At 38.4% G+C, this 20,420-nt stretch overlaps 1 protein-coding gene across 6 annotated transcripts in view; it reads right to left on the bottom strand.

The window, feature by feature from the left end:
- si:ch211-288d18.1 (USP6 N-terminal-like protein) overlaps positions 1–20,090 on the bottom strand; it is a 33,171-nt gene extending 13,081 nt beyond the window's left edge. Inside the window, exons 1-5 of one of the 6 annotated variants that reach the window (XM_053229527.1) lie at positions 19,910–20,090; positions 5,481–5,554; positions 5,301–5,382; positions 1,599–1,684; positions 452–491 (exon numbers count right to left, since the gene is read on the bottom strand). In XM_053229527.1, coding sequence (XP_053085502.1) covers positions 452–491; positions 1,599–1,684; positions 5,301–5,382; positions 5,481–5,488 — 216 coding nt within the window. In that variant the 5' untranslated portion in view covers positions 5,489–5,554; positions 19,910–20,090. Of the gene's footprint in view, positions 1–451; positions 492–1,598; positions 1,685–5,300; positions 5,383–5,480; positions 5,555–6,902; positions 7,831–19,909 lie in introns of those variants that run through there. The other 5 variants (XM_053229529.1, XM_053229528.1, XM_026937675.3 and 2 more) reach the window with 5 other exon arrangements.
- Positions 20,091–20,420: the final 330 nt, after the last annotated feature.

The following is a 20,420-nucleotide window of genomic DNA, read 5'->3' as shown; positions in this document are numbered from 1 at the left end:
ACCAGCAGGGATTTAAATTTAATAGAAATGATTGTTGCTATTAATTATTGCAACATGGTTGTTATTTTTTCTGTAAATCAGTCACAAATTAAATCAATATCAGTGTTTATTTAGTTATTTATACTTCAACCTCCTGCCTGATTTATACCCATTTTAAACCTTTAGGTCTTAGATGAACAACAATCACAGATCAGAGAAGAAACATCAGCTCCCAGCATGCATGGAATGTATCACATGGTAGCATAACTCCAGACCAAGCAGCTGTTTCTGCCATCATACTGAGACACACACACACACACGCACACACACACACACACAGCATGTCTAAAGATCATCAGGGTAATGTTTGACCGCCTGGCCTTGGCTGCACGTGTGGAGTTATTATGATTCATGATGGTTCATTTTGAAAACAGGTTTTCGTTAAGCCTGTTTTAATTTTTCTCTTTCTTACCTTCTCTTCAAGAAGAGTTGGAGTGGGGAGCTCTTCTTCACTGAAAGAAAACAAAAGGAATTTCTAAATAATGTTTAAAGTAATTCACATTAATGTGTTGCACCATAATGATATCAAGTTCTACTTATTATTTTCTGTTTATATATAAAATTAAATCTGAAGTCTTCAATTTCAATTTAGATAATAATTAATATGTATATTATTACATCTTATACCACAGCACTGTTGAATCTGATCAGAAGCTGTTGATTTATTTTCTATAACAGTAGCTCTGACAATAGTGCAGCTCCAATTTATATCACACATTTATTATTATGCACTCATTTTAATACTTTATATACGTTTCTATAACAACAGCTCATTCACAGCGACTTGCACCCACATAAACTAAACACTCCACCTAAACTAAACCTAATAATAAACACATTTTTAAAAAATGTGTTGTTATTTAACAAAGAAAACTTTAATTGCTGATATGGTAATGTCTACTGTTAGAAGATGATTATTTAACATTTATGGAAGGAGTCTCCAGTGTCAGCACTGTGTATTAGTGTAACAGTCAGTAAGTTTTCCACAATAGGTAAGTCTTCTTCATTTTCGAGTTTCTTGTTAACATGAAAAGCTGCAGTTGTAATCATTGGTAAACTTCTGTGGTATAAGGTATAATTTCTGTTTCCCTTCACGACATGCTGTTATTGGAAAATAATCAACTTCGAGCGGTAACAGTAACTCCGCTTTGCATCAGGACACATCACACAACCCCGTCATTGATTATCTTCCTATTACGGCAAGTATTTCATTCCTTACATATCATTTTACTCATATTTCTCCTAAAGGTTTTTTACAGGAAATATTAGATATTTAGGGGGAAAATAAAAGCTTAATGCTCAAGACTGTCATTCAGAATAATGGTCTGTATTACAATTTTAATATCAAATGTTAAAAAAATTAAAATATGAGTGAATCTGAGTGACCTTTTTGTAAAAAAAAAAAACAAAAAAAAAAACACATTTAATATGGTCTCAATTTTTCACTTACTCTAACAGTGTTAGAGCAGGAGTGCTAACAGTACACCGTGATAAATTCTATGGGTCACCCGAGAGCAGTTTCAATAAAAATGTGCTTTAGTGCTGACTAGGTGACTTACTGCAGGAAGCCAAAGCGATCCGTGACCTTGTAAATGCTGTAGTCTGCATCTTCCCAAGGGTCAATCTCAACACCCTCCTCCCTGCCCTGAAACACACATGTATAAGTCATAATGGTGTCAAAGCTCAAGAAACACTGGAACGCCGATAGTGTTAGTTATATCACATAATACCACAGCCAACGAAAATATTGAAAATTCATATCAAACCATACCATACCAACAATATGTAATGTAAGCCTGTGGATGTGTGAGGGTCTAGAAATAAACATACAATTTTTAATCAGAGCATTTAGTCTCAGAGCAGAGCGCCTGCTTGAGGTAAAAGCTATTCGTACTGAAGCTGTCATGAGCTGCCTCGGGTGAGTTAGAGCAGGAAAAACACATGCATGGGACTGACACGGCAACGGCATGGCACTGTAGTGTTTACATGTATTCCCATATTAATATTTTGAAAGACAATATTTTGAAGCAAATATAGCACAGCTCAACAGTGAGGTTCTGAAAGTAAACAGAGAATTCAGGTTTTTAGACTGGCTTACCATGAGTTATAAGATTGGTAAACTATGGCATAGTTTATGGACTATGGCACTATGGCCAGTAGAAGCCATAAGTCAGTCTGATTTCAGCATTTTATTTTTCTCCCTAATTTAGTCTTGACCAATTCCCACCCACCAGCCAGCTCTCCCCATCATATGACAGTCTTCTCCCTTGTCGTTTAATAGCTATCCCATGTTTCTTCTGAGGCACATGAAGCCAGCCAACCACATCTTTTCAAACTGCTGCTCATGCTGCATCACAGGGCAGCGTAACACACTCAGAGGAAAGCACTACCCCCTACTTCTGCATGCATGAGCTCACCGATGCCCATGACTAGCTAGTGTTGTGGTGATTGATAGGGGAGACCGAGTATGTCATCACTCCCACCCTGAGAACACGGCCAGTTTTGCTCTCTTGGACTCCTGGCCATAGATGGCTGTGGCATAGGCGAGATTCGCACTTGTGATCTCAAGACAATAGGGCAATCGCTTTTCTGTTGCTCCACTTGGAAGCCCTTGAAAGCTTTATGTTTAAATGCTGAAGTCTCATTTCAGGACTACATTATTCACAATCCCAACCTAAAACCCACCAATCAGAGAATGGTAACTGTAACCATGTGAGGCATGTGAATCAACGTCACAATGTCTTGCACTGTGGGACTGGGCTACCACTATTGCTGAAAAGATCACTTTGTGAACATGGCACATAATATCTCTGCTATCAGCTAGGAATACTGTGAGGTATAATATTCTAAGATATGTCTGGCAAGAATATATAACAGTGTTGGTAGAGAGCAGCTAAATGTGGAGGGAAAGCAATTCAGTGGCATCATTCACACTGCATTTGTAAAAGACAGTAAGTACACAGTCTTGTACCCTTGCCTTTTCAAATGGCTTTTTGGTTTGAAATAATTTTCATGAGGCCATGAGTCATCTCACTTTAAACTCTTTACTGAAGAATTTACTGGAAAGTCTAAGAAGAAAATGAATGGGAAATTTACTTCTGGAATGAAGGCTGCTGAAAAAGTAAGCAGACACTTCTTACTGCTGAGAAACATCCTCATATTTGGGCAGCAATGACTCAATATAGCATGAAAAGCAAATTAAACATGAAGAGTCAAAGCAAAATAAATAATGGCTAAAATAATAATTAGGATTAATTTCCTTAATACTGAAATCAGAAATTATTCAGGATGACAGAACCATAGGGTGCCCAAAAAAAAAAAAAAAAAAAAAAAGCTTCACAGAGTGTCCTTCACCTCAACCAAATGTTCAATAACACTGAGCTTTAAAAGCTTTTCTGGACAGTGTGGATCAATTTCAGGGGCTGATGGGGACAGAAATGGATGTCTGCCCCTCTGCTGAGGACAGGAACAGGAAGACCATCAGCCCATCAGACAGAACTATAGCCCAAATACCAGACAGTTCCCAATTTCCAATTACACAATAAAAGCAGTGATATTACCAAAGCCATGGTCACAGCATGGTCAAATCAATCACATAGACTGCTCTGTGCACACTGGTGGACTATTTCCTACTGCCTATTCACCAGTCTAAATCTTTTCCAAAGAGATAACATGTAGAGATACAGAGTATGATACACACAGACTAATATAACAAATCCAACTGCAAAACTTACCAGACTTTATGTGCACTACCAAATATTAAAAACATTAGCTAAGAACTGAGGATGGGTTAAAGAGACGTTAAACACAATTAAACTGTAAACTGAGCCAGCCACCAGTTTTATACCACCCTGCCTCAACTCCACATAAGGCACACATATTACCAGAGCTTTCTCTTGTAAAAAGTAAACCCTTCCTCTCTTGCATTGAGGTGTCAGCGATTCTTAGGTCCAACTGCTATACAACATGCTGCCAACATGATTTGATCAGGTATACTCAAAGCCCTGGAATAAAATCAAACACTCCACACTCGACATTACCCACTATGCTATCGTGCCACACGAGTTAATCCTTGACCTCCTGTCAGCGCCAACATCCTTGCCAGAGTTTATAACGTACAGTAACAGGATCAATACTGCAGGAATTGATGACACTCACTCTACATAATTGAACTAGTAGATTAGATACTTGTTTAAATTAAAATTACTAAATCTAATGAAATCACATTTTGATGAGAAACTTAATATTATTATGTCAACTATATATAATATTTTCTCTTAAATTTGACCGACCACATATTCCTTTTTTCAATGTAGGATGACAACATTAAGTTCTCAGTATGCAATCCCATAATTCTGTTTCATGGGCCATTATACAAAAAATATGCCGGATAGAATGTGTAATTTGCTAGAAATGTATGTAAGTATTTTTTTAAATACATACTGAGAAAATACTGTATACCATAATAAAACATGAGGCAATATAAAAATAATAATATCGGCCAAGCCTATTTGTAAGGACGGCAGATTTGAAAGAAGATCAATTCTTTCTTTCATTCATTTATTCATCTTCAGTAACCGCTTCATCCTAGCCAGAGTTGCTGTGTTTTTGGAGCCTATCCCAGGAACACTGGGCATGAGATAGTGTAGGTAGACACCCTGGATGGGATGACAGTCTATTGTAGGGCACCATGCACACACACATTCACACCTAGGGACAATTTAACATAGCCTGAACATTGAGGAAACCCATGCAGACATGGGTGAACATTTGCTATGCCAAAAAATGATCAAGCAGCTGCATTTTCATTTGCAATGACAGCATTAGAACAAAGAATAATTTCCTCGAGGGGATATACTGTCTTCTAGAAGATTGCTGAAGCATATTGTAACCAGGATGTTGTAACCAGAAGCAACACCATGTATCCTTGCACCTTATTAAATGAAACAGCTCCATATCAAAAATGAAAGCCCACTTTTAAGGCAAGCACTTTTACACAACATTTCCAGGAGTACACACTCCAGCTCTTTTGTGATGATGCTACAACAGGTTTACATGGGCATTTTGTGACTCAGGAGCAATGCAGCAACACAAAGCAACAGCCACAGCATGAGTCTAAAGCATCTCTGTATAAAGATTTCTCTCTCAGAAATCTCTCTGTACAAATAAAGCAACGGCAAATCATTGCTCAGCTTTATAGGGCACGTGCACATGTATACACACACACACACACACACACACACACACACACACGTCTTTACATGAACTTTAGCTTTGGCCACTGGTTCTCTGCTTGAGCGACGTTTTTTATTAACGCGATCAAAAATGAGTGAGCTCCTCCTCCTGCAAGTATACATTAAAATAAAAAAATCCAAACAAAATATAACATATCTAGTAATGTCCTTAATTCATGTGAACACAGAAGAACAAGCGTTTCTTACCTTATCATATTTACAGATGATCTGTGCACGTTCCTCTGCTATCAGCACCTCTATATCCTTCTTCATGTCAATATCTGAAACACATAACACACCTATTATTGATAAAGGTTACTAAAAACGTTCAGAAAGCTGGTGAGGACACACACCAAACAGTTGCAGTTATTACGTACTCCACCTTCCTGAGTTGACAGGGAAAGTGTACATTGCAAGACCACTTATACAAATGAAGTGAATTATCTAGAGTACATGGGAAAGAGTAAACATAAAGTATTTAATGTAAATACACTTTATATACGAGGTATAAACGTAGCACAAGCTTCGTCTCAGGTGTTTAGCCTTGAAGTAGTTTCCTTGAGATGAAAGAAAGCTTTATCTGAATTAAGAGTCTGAGCCTGAAGTCTATCTATTTGTTTTAGCTTTAAGTTTAATATAATATAAGAATTTTATTATTGGGTAGGCAGTCCTTTTGTATTTCATAATTCTTCAGATTCTCTTCAAGCAACGATACACCATTTAATGCAGGTAAAACGTTGCCCTGATTGAAGAAAACATTTTACTAGTTTGAAATGAAAGCATTTCTTTATAAATCACTGTGAAACTGTACTGCATCATTACCATGATATTACACCATGCTATGATTTACATTCATTCAATCATCTTCATCCTGTTCAGGAGCATGGTGAATCCAGAGTCTTTTCAGGGAACACTGGGCACGAGGCGGGAATACAGCACACACATACACACCCCTCACAATTTAGCATAGCCAGTCCTAATAGTATGCATTTTGGAAGTGGGAGGAAACCAGAGAACACAGGGAGAATGTACAGAAGCTCCACAGAGGCAGTAAGCCGAGCTCAGGATCGAACCAGGAATGCTGGAGATGGCAACACTACCCGCTGCACCACTGTGACACAATTCTATAATTTGCATTCCAATCAAATTATAGTATTGGAGCTCAGCTTTGTTGCTTTTACATAAGCCAAAGGTGCCGGAGCACTACACTTCTGTGCACGACTCAAATTCAGCAGTATGAAAACTTCCTAAGGCTAGTCTGTTTCTGTTAGTTTCACCTGTTAGTAGTTACTGAATTATACGTATGATGATATTAAGTTTATTAACCTAACACTATAACAATATGCTATGGTTAAATGCCATCTAATGCATCAGGGTTGTGGTTTTTTTTGGTTAGGAAAACTGATATTTAAAGACTTTTATAAGAGGATTCTTAGCATTTAATAGTTTATCACAATGCATATAAATAAATTTACTCTGATTTGCATCTCTTTAAAAATAGGCCAGCCCATTTTTAGAAATCTAGTAGCATATTTCAAAAGGTGCTGCGCCTGGAAAACATTTTGTAATGGCATTATCTATAGTAGTCTGGCATGATGTTAGCAGTACAGTTTGCTGGTAAAAACTTACTATTTGTCGAGAACTTACAAGCATATCCGAGGTGAGTTCTAGTGGACATTGACTGACAAAAACTTTACTAATGTTATGAGGTCTGTTTTGGAAATTTGAAGGCTGCCTCTCTTCAGCCTGAGGAAATATTAGCCTCATGGGAACTTCAGGCCCCGGAGCTAACAAGAGCTCGTGCCAAGCTTCAGCTGTGAGTGTGCTGACTCCGTCCCCTTTCCTCTGGGCCACAGACATCTGCAGCACATACACAAACACAGAAATAGAATCCAGCACCCACACTGGGCATGACACACTGTTACGTTAAGCAGCCAGGGCAAAACTGAGCCCTGTCTGCCTTCTGCACAGATCGACACAGCTAAATCATTACTGAAGTCTTCAGTTTACCCATTACACAATGTTTAAATTTAAACTGGCAACATGTAAGGAATAAACAAGATATGCTGTTACGGGCTGGTGTGATGTTGCCTAATGTGAAGTGGAGTAACTGCACAGTTTCTACTCCACAGACGATTATTTTCCAAGAACGGCACAACCCGAAATGTTTTATTCCTCTTATCCCATTGTCGAAAATGACAATTTTAACTTATTAATGAATAAAACATCATACATGGTTACACTTAATGATTTGGAACGTCTATAAGACTAGTTAGTTCCTGCTGTCACTCAAATTATAGCAGGTATAATCAATCAATTCTCAACAGCTTCTCTTTATTCCCTCTCTCTTGAAGTTAATAAGCGAAAAGATTCACAAAATGCGGTCATGTGACCAAGAAAGCAGAACACATAGTCTTCTGTGCTGAGGACTCTCCCATGCTGAAAAACATACTGAATGTTACAAAGCATTGACACTGGAGACTCCTTCCATAAATATATAATAATCAAAAAGCTTCACCACATCAATGATGAGTGATATAGATATAGAACATTAATAAATACCTTCTGACCAATCAGAACGGAGAATTCAACAGCACTGTGATATAAAGACAAATATAAGATACAGTGGATACTTGAAATGAAATTTACAATTACATCAGAAGTGATGTTTTGTATTTATGGGAAAAGCATTGCTTACAGGAACAAGAATAAAACTTGAAGATCTGTGTAAGAATGGGAGGTTTTTTTAACTGAAAGACACCTCTTTATCTTTATTGGTTGAATGTTGGAGGTTCATATCATTTGTTTTTAATCCTGTTAACAGTCCAGGGTTCCAGAAAGTTCTCCCTCTGAGCAAATATTTTGTTGACAGCTCCTGGTATGTGAGGAGAACTTGTGCAAATATTTAAAAACCATATATTTTCTCACTTTAAGAGCGTTAACTTTGTTTTCTGTAGCTTGTCTCCAACTGATGAGTCATTTGGCCTGCCTGCTGCTTTATCACCTCTGACATCTACTCTACACCTATAACATACCAGAGTTGACAGTTGTTTCTGTCATGTGTGCTTGCAAGCAGTTCTTGCCATGTGTCAGTTGTTACAGCACAGACTCTGGGCTGTAACCTCACACACAACTGCATGCTGCTGTCATTTTACCAAAGCAACTGTTTGAGAATTCCCCATACCTTTCATTTCTTGCCCCTTTCACTTATAGCTTTCTCCTCTTTTCACTGCTCATAGAAAGCTGCTGTTTCAGTGAATAAGCAGATCAACAATGTGCCAGGCAGCCAAAGGATAAGGGTTCAGTGCATAAAGTATAAACATCCTCTCAGACCAACATTTTGTAGTGAAATCCAACTGAGAATGTGTGGCAAGACTTGATAATTGTTGTTCACTAATGGACTCTGACAGATCCTGAGCAATGTTTGCCAAAAATTTCAGAATCCAGATTTGCAAAACTGACAGAGACATATAACAGAAGACTTGGAGCTTCAACTGCAGCCAAAGGTGGTTCTTCCAAGTATTGACCCCAGGGGGGTGAATACTTATGCAACCTTATGCAACTTATGCAACATATTTCTGTTAAAAAAAAGTATTTTGCACTTTCAAATATTAGACATATTGTGGAAATCAAATGGTGAATATCCAAATTAAGTCCATTTCAATTCCAGTGTGTAACACTACAAAACATGGAAAAGTTCATTGGGGGTAAATATTTATGCAATGCACTGTATACCATAAATATTTAGCAGACAGTCACAGTGTAAATCTAAAACTTATTTGTCCAAAGCAGACCCTACATTTTCATGCAGCCACACACTTAACTGCACAATTGCATACTTGTTCATTCAACATAGAACAGATGGGGAGGATAAAAAGGCCAAGGGTTCACATGAAACAGTCTGGTGCCTTTTGTGAGTGCTGTAAATGACACCATGTGCAGAGCCCTCTCTTTGTATCCTTCCATCCTCACTGGATCTGGTCCCACTGGCACAGCCATTTATGTCCCTGTTTCAACAGGAGTGTGTGATGTGAGCATGCAATGAATGAATCAGATGGACTCATTCATAGATTTTGTTCATTCATTGTTAATCATTCATTTTCATTAACCATTTTAGCTTGGTCAGGTCATAGTGGATCCAAAGCCTATCCTGGGAACACTGGGTGTGAGGTGGAAATGCATCCTAGATGGGATGCCAGTCCCATCCAGGCCACCATGCACACACATTCATACCTAGGGGCAATTTAGCATAACCAATCCATCTATTGGCATGTTTTTGAGAGGTGAGAGGAAACCAGGAGGAAACCCATGCAGAGAGAACAAGCAAAACTTCAAACAGACAGTAACCTAAGCTCAGGTTCAAATCAGGAACCATGGAGCTGTCAGGTGACAATCCTACCTGCTGCACCATCAAATCTGAACCATTTGTTCAAGATAATGTAATGTCTGGAATGTTTCTGACACTTCTAGGGCAATACCAACATATTTAACACTAGAGTTGTAAGATTAGGATTGGTTGAGGCATCATCCTAGGATAGGATTCAGGATTTCATTCTTTTATATTTCATTCCTCATTCCTTTTGTACCCAAATTTAAACAAGCTCAACTGATTACAGATCTTTCTAACAGCCTCTTTAATTTATACCTTCCCCATATACGCAATAAAGCTTCCAAGTCTGTGCTGAGAATAAAAGACTTCAATCTGGCACTACTTCAGAAAAACATTCACCATCTGGATCAAACTATTTTACAAGAAGCACTGGATTATAACTCTGAAGGATCTCATTCTAAACCTGGCATGCAGGATTAGATTATACTGGAATACATTCAAGAAAGCTTTAATTTCAACCATATCACAATTATAAAACAAATGCCTAGAGATGGTACAATTTCAGAATCAGTCTGACAGAATGCTGAAATAAGGCTTGAGTAACAGCATGCTGCCTTGTTACATTTCTGTGGTTATTGGATTCACTAGAAAAACGACTGATTTACATTTGAAATTACTCTCCTTCGAAGAATTAGAAAGCTGACTATAGTTCAGTGATGTGAGGATAAGTTTAAAATAAGTGTTCCTTACTTGAGGTTTTAACCACTGAATGGATCTTTAGATTTTGAGTACGTACAAGAGCTACTGTTGCTAAACTCTGAAAAAGTGAAAAGCTTCAGACTCAGCAAGCCAAGGCTAGGATTTTTCTGCAGCATTCCTTGAATAAGAAAGAGAATTTCAGCCTCCTGCAACCACATAAGTTAGTCACCTAACTGCAAAGGTTTATCCTCCAAGCTAGCTAGCAAATATTGGGAAAAAAATTGATATGATCCATCTGTATAACCATGGAGTTTGTAATTGAGCAATTAGCTGGAGCAGTGTTCCCTCTTATTGGTGGCAAGAGAGTATTGAAATGTTAGTTAAATATTAAAATTTTCAGCTACAGCAGATGCCATTGTTCGTATTCAAATCGCACCAAAATGACATCTACACCACATGCGTGTGCATTTCAGAGTCATTTAATCAGTCAGTTAGGAACATTGCCGTCTTGGCCAGTCCACTCACCAATCCTGAAAAAATCCTAGAAGTAGCCAATGGAGTTGTGGCTCCACAACCACAATCCTTCATGTTCAAATCCCTTCGTAATATACACAAATTAAATATGACTGAATGTTGGAAATTTGCAGCTTCTGGTGTGTCTGGTCTTATGCTGTATTCTGTACCAGCTCAGATAAGGCATGTTGTTATAGGGTTTAAAAAGCCCTAAATGTTCTCTGAGTACAGCATGCAGTGGGTTTCCTAGCATGATGGATGCTGCTGTTGTGTCTGTTCTATTTTGAGTTCGCTCCACGTGATTTTGTTTCCGTTCTAGTCCTGTCTCCGCCCCGTCCTGTTCTTGGTTGATTACCCTAATGTGTTCACCTGTTTTGTGTTAGGCCTCTGATTAATTATCTATGTATGCTGTCTTGTTATTGTCCTTTGTTGTGAAGTCTTATTATGCATTTACCCCGTTAGGTCCAAGACCCCCGCTTGAAACTCTGACAATGATTCTTGGATTTCCCCTAATAAAACATGTTCATTTGTCATCATAGGTCTTCATCATGACTTCTAGGGAATTTTTTAGCTGAGACGAGAACAAACTGAAGAACTTAAAAATCACATGACTTGTGTGTGCTCTCATGTAGAAACATACAAGCTCTATGCAACTATAAACAGCAATAGTGTTTTACAGATTTTGCTGCAATCAATTAGGTCAGATTTGTCTTGAAATTGTGTACATTCAAAACATGCTTTTTCACAAAGTAATTTCTTGTGAACAGACTAGCACAAGTCTATGCCTTTATGTATAAGTCTTTTGGCAAACAAATCCTTAGAGATCATCTGTGCCCCATGCTGTGTGCACACATACACCAAAACATCCAGCTTCCTCCTACCCCAGGAAAGGTCAGATCTGTGACATGCATCACCAGCACTTTGAACTGGAAGCCATTAACAAGGCCAGTGAGGATGTTTTTAAGAAGAGTGAGAATTGCTTGACTGATGGCAGACGACTGAAGCCCTGATACAAAGGGCAAAAGAATTCTGCACTGAAGACTAGAGGACACTCAGCTGTTGTCTTTGAACCTCAGACGCCCTGCAGTCGCCCATGCTGCAGAAAAAAAAAAACTGTGGTTACATGTGGAAACTATCTGCTTTTCAGAATACAGGTCCCTGGGTTCATCTGTCTTTGAGGCAGCAAAAGCAATGGGAAAGTGGAAAATGAAAAGCTGTGGTTTTGCATCTCTACTGCTCCTCCTATTGCATGCTTCACCATTTGCCTTAGACAAGACAGAGTATGAGAAGTAGAGACAGAGAAGACAAAAAAGTGCAGAGTCAGGCTTTATAATCGTACTAATGAATACATACTATATCAACATATCAGAATTTTTGGTAGTGTTTTGCACCACACATTTCATACGAACATCTGTCGTATGTACTCTGAGGTATACACTGCTGGATAAATCCTACAGTATATACAATCTATACACTATGGGATAAATCTTGATATACAGTACTATGGGGTAAAACCTATATACTGCCTGAATACTATGGAATAAATATCTTTATATACTAAGAGCTATTTACTATTTATTTAAATCTCCATAATAATATCGGGTATCCCTATATTCCCTCTATATATTATGGGGCAAACCACCCTAAACTGTATGTTATGGGGTAAATACATGCATGTTAAAAATCTATATTTTAATACACTCTATAAATTTTAAATCTGTATTGAGATCAAAACCCCACAACAAAACCACCAGCCAGATGTTTGTGCCTCATAGTTACATTGCACGTAGGGTAGTTATATTTGATCATATGTGTTTAATCAAACAATGTCCCTGTGTCATAGACAACATACTCAGTTAGACAGTGAACAGTGTTCATATGAAAACAATAGTATTTAGAGGCACAAATACTATTAAGAGCAGAAAGTAAAAGAACCTGATAGCATTTTGCTGCCCATCAAGCTACTGACGAGACAAAAAAAACGGTCACGCTGTTTGGACGGAATGAACCTAGCTGGAATCTAACTGGAACTTTTCTAGCTGGAACTGTAAGAAACAGACTGGGTTGTCAGAAAGGTGGGTCTGCCGTTGCCCTACCCATGCATTAAGTGGCTCTTTCTTTTTCCTCTTTCCTAGGGAGCTTGGTGTGGCTAGTTATGAGAGTTGTAATAACACTTTAAAAATAGCTATTCCATGTACAGAAAGAGGGGAACCTGCCTAGAGTGTGGAGACTTCTGCATTGTGCTTAAATAAGCTATCTCAACTTAATAAGAAAGGTTTTACTTATGTTGTTATTCCACTATATTCACCAACACTTGCCCTCTTGAGCAGTGTGTTCTTGAAAGCCTGCTTGGGTTCCTGGTTAGGGTGGCAAGGCTTTTTCACCAAGACAAAAGTTCGGGGGTGTTTTGGAGTGGTTGAGCTTTTCACTTCAGAGGCCTGCCTACCTTTTTTCAACTGGTTCATGTTTATGGGAAAATGGAGGGAAAATGTTGACCTGTGGGCATGTATCTTCCAGCATCTACTATAAATAGAGCTGCGTCTGGGGAGCTGAGGCCTAACGGCTGGTGCTCTCTCTCTCTCTCTCTCTCTCTCTCTCTCTCTAACAGTACTCCTTTGCCTATCAAACTAGGTAAATGACTTCCCATCCCAGCTAGATGCTGGTTTCCATCCTGGCCTGAAATTTGCTGACCTATAGCCTACTGGAATCTAGGAGGTATATAAGAAGCACAAGAATATTTCCACAGCAGAAATAGCAACTTTTGCTAAAACAGCAAAGTCTACAACAGACAGAGACCAATATATGAATGTGACACGCCTCCAAACAGCAGAGCCGAAGAAAATGTAAAGTTATAATTATTTAACCCCTAAAAGTCCTAGAGTATTCACCTTAAAGAATCTTATTCTATAACTAAATTACTTAATTAGTAATAACTAATAGGAAAAGGTAGTCACAAGAGAAAGGAAGGAATGTATGGACCTGCTAACAAGTCCAGGGAGTTTAAGGGGTTAGATAGTTTAGGGGTTAAATAATTATAACTTTACATTTTGTTCGGCTCTGACTATATTCTATATAAGTCTAATTCATTTTACATGCTCAAACCAAATTACTGAGGATTTCTTGCCTCCACCCAGCAAACAGCCAATGCTTACAAAAGTTACATATTTCACAATCCGGAATCTTAGATTGCAGCCATCTTTACGTCCCAAATAGTGTCAGCCTCCTTCTGAATGTATTATATTAAATTCGGAAAGTGATGAAGACAAAATCTGGCTTATCAAAAAGTGGTGGGGAAATGTCCCCATTGTCCCCAGCCTAAGTTACACCTGTCAACTAGGGAGGAAATACTGTGCTCTTGGCACTCTCTTATGATTAAAGTTTTATACTAGATAGCCATTAGTTTTGCTCAGGATTTAGGCTATTATAATACAAATGTGCCAGTAAATCAGTAATTCAAAATGCAGAAAAGCGGTCATTCGCAAACATCCACTAGGAAAATATAGCCATCATGATCTGCTACAGTAATGTAAAAATTTAATAAATATCCATATTGCTGCTTAGAAAATCATGAGTGAGAATCATGACCATTAATAGTTAGCAACATTGTTCTTTTTCCTTCTTTTTTTTAACTTAGTCTTTCTTCTTTTTACAAATATGGTTCTTAAACCTTATGCAATTTTTACAACTCATGTTGCTTTATTTTAGTCCATTTGACTAAGCAAAATATAACAACTGAAAAGTTGTTATTGTGACTAAATTTATTACTAGAGGTCAGTGTACCCAAACCTTCCAGTGAAACAGTGAGTATACTGCGTAATAAGGTACAGGCATATGATGGTTAGGATGTTAACAGGTTTCTCTCCTGCTTTAAAGGTTTTCAGATAGTCAGAGGAACTCTCTATATCCCACAGGAAGATGTGAAACATGCAACATGTGAAAGTGCCTGTGGGAAATATTTTTCTTCACTTGTGATGTGTTTATGACATAAAAATAATGAGAAACTACACACCTGTAAAGTCTCTCAGCACTACAGCACAACAAGTCTAGATTGCACCTGAGCATTCTGGCTCATCTGTCCTGTGTTTGTGCTGTATTCTGAAACATTTGTGCTGTTTTATTTCTCAACCTGCACAAACCCAGCCCAAATAACCCAGAATGATTTGGAGTGAGCTGGAAATTGATAAAACACCTACTCGCATAATCTGTTTACGGTATAAGATAACAGAAATAATTATTTACAGAAAATATTTAGCATGTTATTAGTGCAAATTTCAAAATCAGTGGAAAAATCCTTCATCTTTGCAGTAATTCATTGAAGAAATTCAGACTGACAAGCAGACAGACGTTAAAGAGCATGATTAGTCTTATTAATGTCATATATTTACCATTATCAGTTCTTTTGACGCTATATATTTCCATTAATACTTCCAACTATCATTGCTTGGAAATTCAGAGACAGCAGTTTCACTTCACCGGTTTACTTTTGTATATGCAGATAATACATACCTAGCCAAGAGTAGCTAATAGAGTTCATAAATTATTTGACTGAGTTTGTTAAAAGCCTCCCTCATGTTCACGGCTTGAGTGTGGTAGTTGACAACACGGAAACCGGCTTGAGGTCAATAGGCTTGCTGTGTCGAAGTGTTTGCCTGGCAAGCTTCTCTATAAATCTCTGCTCTCCTGTTGCACTAATAACAATGAGTTTCTTTACAAATCCTGACATCAACCTGGTTTGCAGTAAATCAGAGCACTAATTGTAACCAAACTCAAACACTAAAAGCAATGTTTTCTTTAGCTACAGTGCAACAAAACAGAAACACAAAGCAAATTGAATGCATTAATGGAAAGAAAACACAGTAAATTGGCCCAGATTACTCTTCTCTGTGGTGTAACATACCCTGAGGGTCTAGGTACAGCCAGCAGAAAGGGACACGGGCACTGGGCCAGTGAATGGGCTGGCATGACTGGCATTCCTCACACTGCCATCTGGATGGGCCATCTCTGCCTTGTACCATCGCACACATTCACAGCACTTCAGCTAACTGAAGGAGCCTTGTCCTAGCTGAGAGGCTCTCTCACACACAACATGCTTACCCCATCACCAGTGAGGACCATGCATCCACAACCTAATGTGTTATTTAATACAACTTTATTGTTATTACATAGATATAAAGTTAAAATATGTTTTGTGAATAGAATGTATGTTTATCGTTTGTGTTATTTGGCATCAGAAATCAAGTTCTACTTCCTTATATTTTTGACCACCATGATGGAGTCCTCCCAAATTCCTATATGCTTGTTACTTAATACTAATAACAAAGTTGCCATCTCATGAATATGACCATGACCAATGACCAGATTGCTTGGGACTGGAGCATCTTAGACTTGCACTTACACAGCCTTGTCCTAATTGCAGTATAACGGCAACTGTGACATGGGAACACTTCACCAGATATGGAGGAACTGTCAGAGTAGTTGTCAGGAGGCATGGGCCAAATGCAAGAGCTGTTAGCAGCAAGGCAACAGTGCAGTGAAATTCAGTGAAACCACTGTAGCAGACACACCACAGGGCTATGCAATACTCAGGAGCGTTAGGGAGGCAAATCGGCTACCTAGCATACATTAGAAAAGACTAACTTAATATGGGCAGTGGTGGCTCAATGGTTATGGCTCTGGGTTATGGATCAAAAAGTCAGGGATTCAAGCCCCAGCACCACCAAGCTGCCACTGTTGGGCCCTTGAGCAAGGCCCTTAAATCTCTCTGCTCCATGGGCACTGTATCATGGCTGACTCTGAGCCCTAACCACAGCTTCCTAACAAGCTGGCATACACAAAGAAAAGAATTTCACTGTGCTGTAATGTATATGTGACAAATAAAGACTTCTTCTTCTAACTTGTTCGAGATTCTCATTAGTGCGATATCTCAAGAACGAGTAGCTGAATGTTTGTAGTATTTATATGGAATCATTCATACAATCATCATTGTAACTAGCAGATGAACTGATTAGATTTTGGAATCGATCCAAACAGGGCAAGGTCACAGCAAGTTCAAATGTCTGATATAGTATTTCTTCAAAAGCTTCCTTCCTGTTTGTTATACAAAGATGCTGCTTAAACCTTCACGTTCAAGAACACAAGGCCCATTTTCTGGGTATCTACAGTTTTTGCCATCCATCTGTCTATACTGTATGTCCCATCGAGACTCTTGTTAGTGTGATATCTCAAGAAAGAGTCTTTGAATGTTTGTAAGATTTATATGGAATTAATATTGTAACCAGCAGATGAACTGATTAGGAGTTGATCTAAACATGATCAAGGTCACACCAAGGCCAATTGTCTTAAATAGTTTTTCTTCAATAGCTTCCTTCCTGTTTGAAGCATATTTTAAGGGTAATTTGAGCATACAAATTAGTAACAAAAAGGAATAGACTTCGTGGCATCAGTGATACTGGCATTGAGTGATACTGGCATTGAGTTCTACTTGTTAAACATATAATAGTTACTCTAAAGCACCATAGTAACAGAATTGGTAACGTGGTTAAATATGTAATAAACAAAGCACCATAGATATACATAAAATAAAATCATAGTAGTATCATGGTGGTGATGAAAAGCATAGTGTCCACTATCTCTTACTGAGGGATGACCTGTAAGAATGTGACCTGCTCCTTAGGTCAGATTTACAGAGCTTACTCAAAAACAGGAAATAAATTAGCAAGTAGTTCTACTGAGAAAGGACTCACAGAGGAAATGCTGATGATACTGAAAATCTGAAGTGGCTCTAAAGGACATCTGAAACCTATGTGTTTCAGAACCGCAACAGAGCAGCACAAGTGCTGAACCTCACTATCCAACAGTATTTCACACATCTGTGCTGATCTCTCTGAGCAATCCACCATCCTACAACACCCAAACGCTTGGCTGAGGGCGTGAGCAGTGTTTGTGCTTCTCTAAACTCTTCCACTACACTCTGAGGACAGCGTAAACATCCAGTGCAAGTGTGATTGCCAAAGGTAAATATGATTCAGAGAGAAGAATCACAAGATGCTACATTTCACAAAAGCCCAGCACTCGAAGGACTAAAGGGAAAAAAGACACAACTCACGACAGGCTTTATAGCTTTAAAGCATTTAATAGCAGACAGTAAGAGAAATAATGAGATCCATGTTACAGTACAGCAGGGGCCTTAATGACTCATGTGATACAGGGATGTGGGTGGTTAATGGGCACATTTTCATGCTCAGAGATACCACAGAACAAAGCAGTAACCGAGATCCAATCTTTACTAGTGAAAGGAAGTGAACTACAAGAAAATTACTGCCTACAACAACTGTTTAAAACATTTTAGCAAAGTAAAATGTAGCACCGAAGAATCATACATCATACTAGTCCACATATTATAATTATGGCATAAAATATCATCAAAAAACAAAACGTCAAGACTAATATTGAGGATATATGCTGGATGTCTCACTGGGTGACACTGTGTGTTCAGCACCACTGAGCCTGTGATGCCTGCTTTCAACACACACAAATTAAACTACACATGTTTTCAATAAGCTGCGACAATGGCTCTAAGGCTCGGATATAAACATGTGACCCTCAATAGCACATCTGTTGCCAGTGAGGAGAGTTATAAGAATAGCTAAGGCCTCTGACACAAAGATAATGCACTGATGAAAACAGCATCTGCCATCCTGAGTTATATGAGTAGGTGGTGATGACCGGGCCATTATCACACGCAAAATCATTTCTCATATATTTAAAAAAATATTCAAGACAACATATTGCAAGCAAATTACAAACTTAAAAGCCTACAGGGAATTAATGGTAGCCAATTAAATTTCAGTTTAAGCTTCTGGTCAATACAGGACAATCAACAGTTAGTGTTTCATCAGTAATAGTAACAATACCTCAAACAATATGCATTCATAATTAAGACTAGATTATGTATACACCCATATGTAGACTGTCACCATGTACACAGAATGACCAGATTAACTGGCTTTACATAAAATATGCTTTAAAGAAAAACATATGCACATCAATGGAGGCAACAGAGGCATACAAAACCGAAAAATTGATCCATCCTGTGTTGGAAAATACGTAAAGAATCACCAGGGGCATTGTAAAAGTGGCGGGGGAGGACAATTACAAGGGCCCATGATTAGACAGGAGGTCCAAAATTAATTTTCATTCAAACACCATCCAAAAAAACCCAAAAAACTGCCATCTCTGTGCATCGTGCTCAGAGAGAATGAGCTTGGGCCAAGAAAACACCAAGCCATCTCACACTCAATGCTGTAAACACAGTACAACCTCCAGTGTACACTTAACATCTACAGTCCAATGAAGAAAAATGCAGGAATTCATGCAACATGAGTGATATTTGTGCTCGTTTAACACTGCAGGTGTTAATTCAACAGTCAGAAGGAATACATCATGAATATTTCAACACACTACAGTATAATAATCCATTCAGTGTTGGATCAGTTCATTTATAATTCAGTTGTATAATTCAGCACTGGAGATGTTGTTGTGTAGATTATTTAATGTTAGTGTTATGAATCCAGGATATGAATCTCACTTTTAGAAACCTAACAGCTATTTTGCATATAGTTGTTTATTTCTTCTCTTTTTTTTAATGCACAGTGAGAAAGCTGAGTCTACAGGCGTTCTGTTATGAGAAATGATCAAGTGACTTTGTACCGTCAACACTGCAAACCTAATGCGCATACATGACTTTATACACTTATTATGGCTACGGCTATAACAGCATATTTCCCTACTAAATAGTATGAGAAAACAGTACGCTCCTTACGTACTGTAGGCATAGACCAAAACACAGTCTTATCAGAAAGCTGTTGGTTTGAATAACAAGTGCCAAAAAAAATAATAATAATAATCCACATCGCCTTTTCTTTGCACAATAAACGAGAGCATAAAGATAGGAGCGATGTTCTTTTATAACGTAAACATTCAAATGAAAGATTTCAGGCAATAACAATGATCAGGTTGGTTACAATGGTTACAGTGCAGCTGTCTGCTGAACGCCTAAAGATGCTCATTAACACACTGGGTTAAGAAACGTTACCGTTTAAGGAGGATACACTCGTGTGCGTCCCGTGCAGCAGCTACAATCCGATCTTTTCATTCTTTAAACGCGGACATTGTGCCGAGCAGCTCTCCGGTAATACAGGACTCCCGTGTATTCTCAGCGCGAGCGCAGCTCCACGGCACAGCGCAGCGGCAACTGGCGGCGGCGCGAGGACGCTGCTCTGAGCGGGGCAGACGCTACGGAGCATGCGCAACATAACAACACCACATGGCGCATCACAGCACACTCAGCTTGAAAACAAGTGTGCTTTAACCCAGGAGTTCTCAACTCCAGTCCATGGGATCACTGGACTGCAGAAGTAGAATTACTCTCTACTACACCTGATCCAAATGGTCAGATAATTGTCAAGTCATTTATTCATCCATTCAATTCATTCATTCAATTCATTTATTCATTCATTCAATTCATTTATTCATTCATTCATTCATTCAATTCATTTATTCATTCATCTTCATTAACCACTTTATCCAGAGGTGGTTCTAGAGAG

This window comes from Pangasianodon hypophthalmus, chromosome 25 (assembly GCF_027358585.1).
Source record: "Pangasianodon hypophthalmus isolate fPanHyp1 chromosome 25, fPanHyp1.pri, whole genome shotgun sequence".
In the NCBI taxonomy this organism is placed as follows: domain Eukaryota; kingdom Metazoa; phylum Chordata; class Actinopteri; order Siluriformes; family Pangasiidae; genus Pangasianodon; species Pangasianodon hypophthalmus.
The sequence above is the reverse complement of the archived record's forward strand: the minus strand, read 5'-3'. Positions and strand labels throughout refer to the sequence as shown.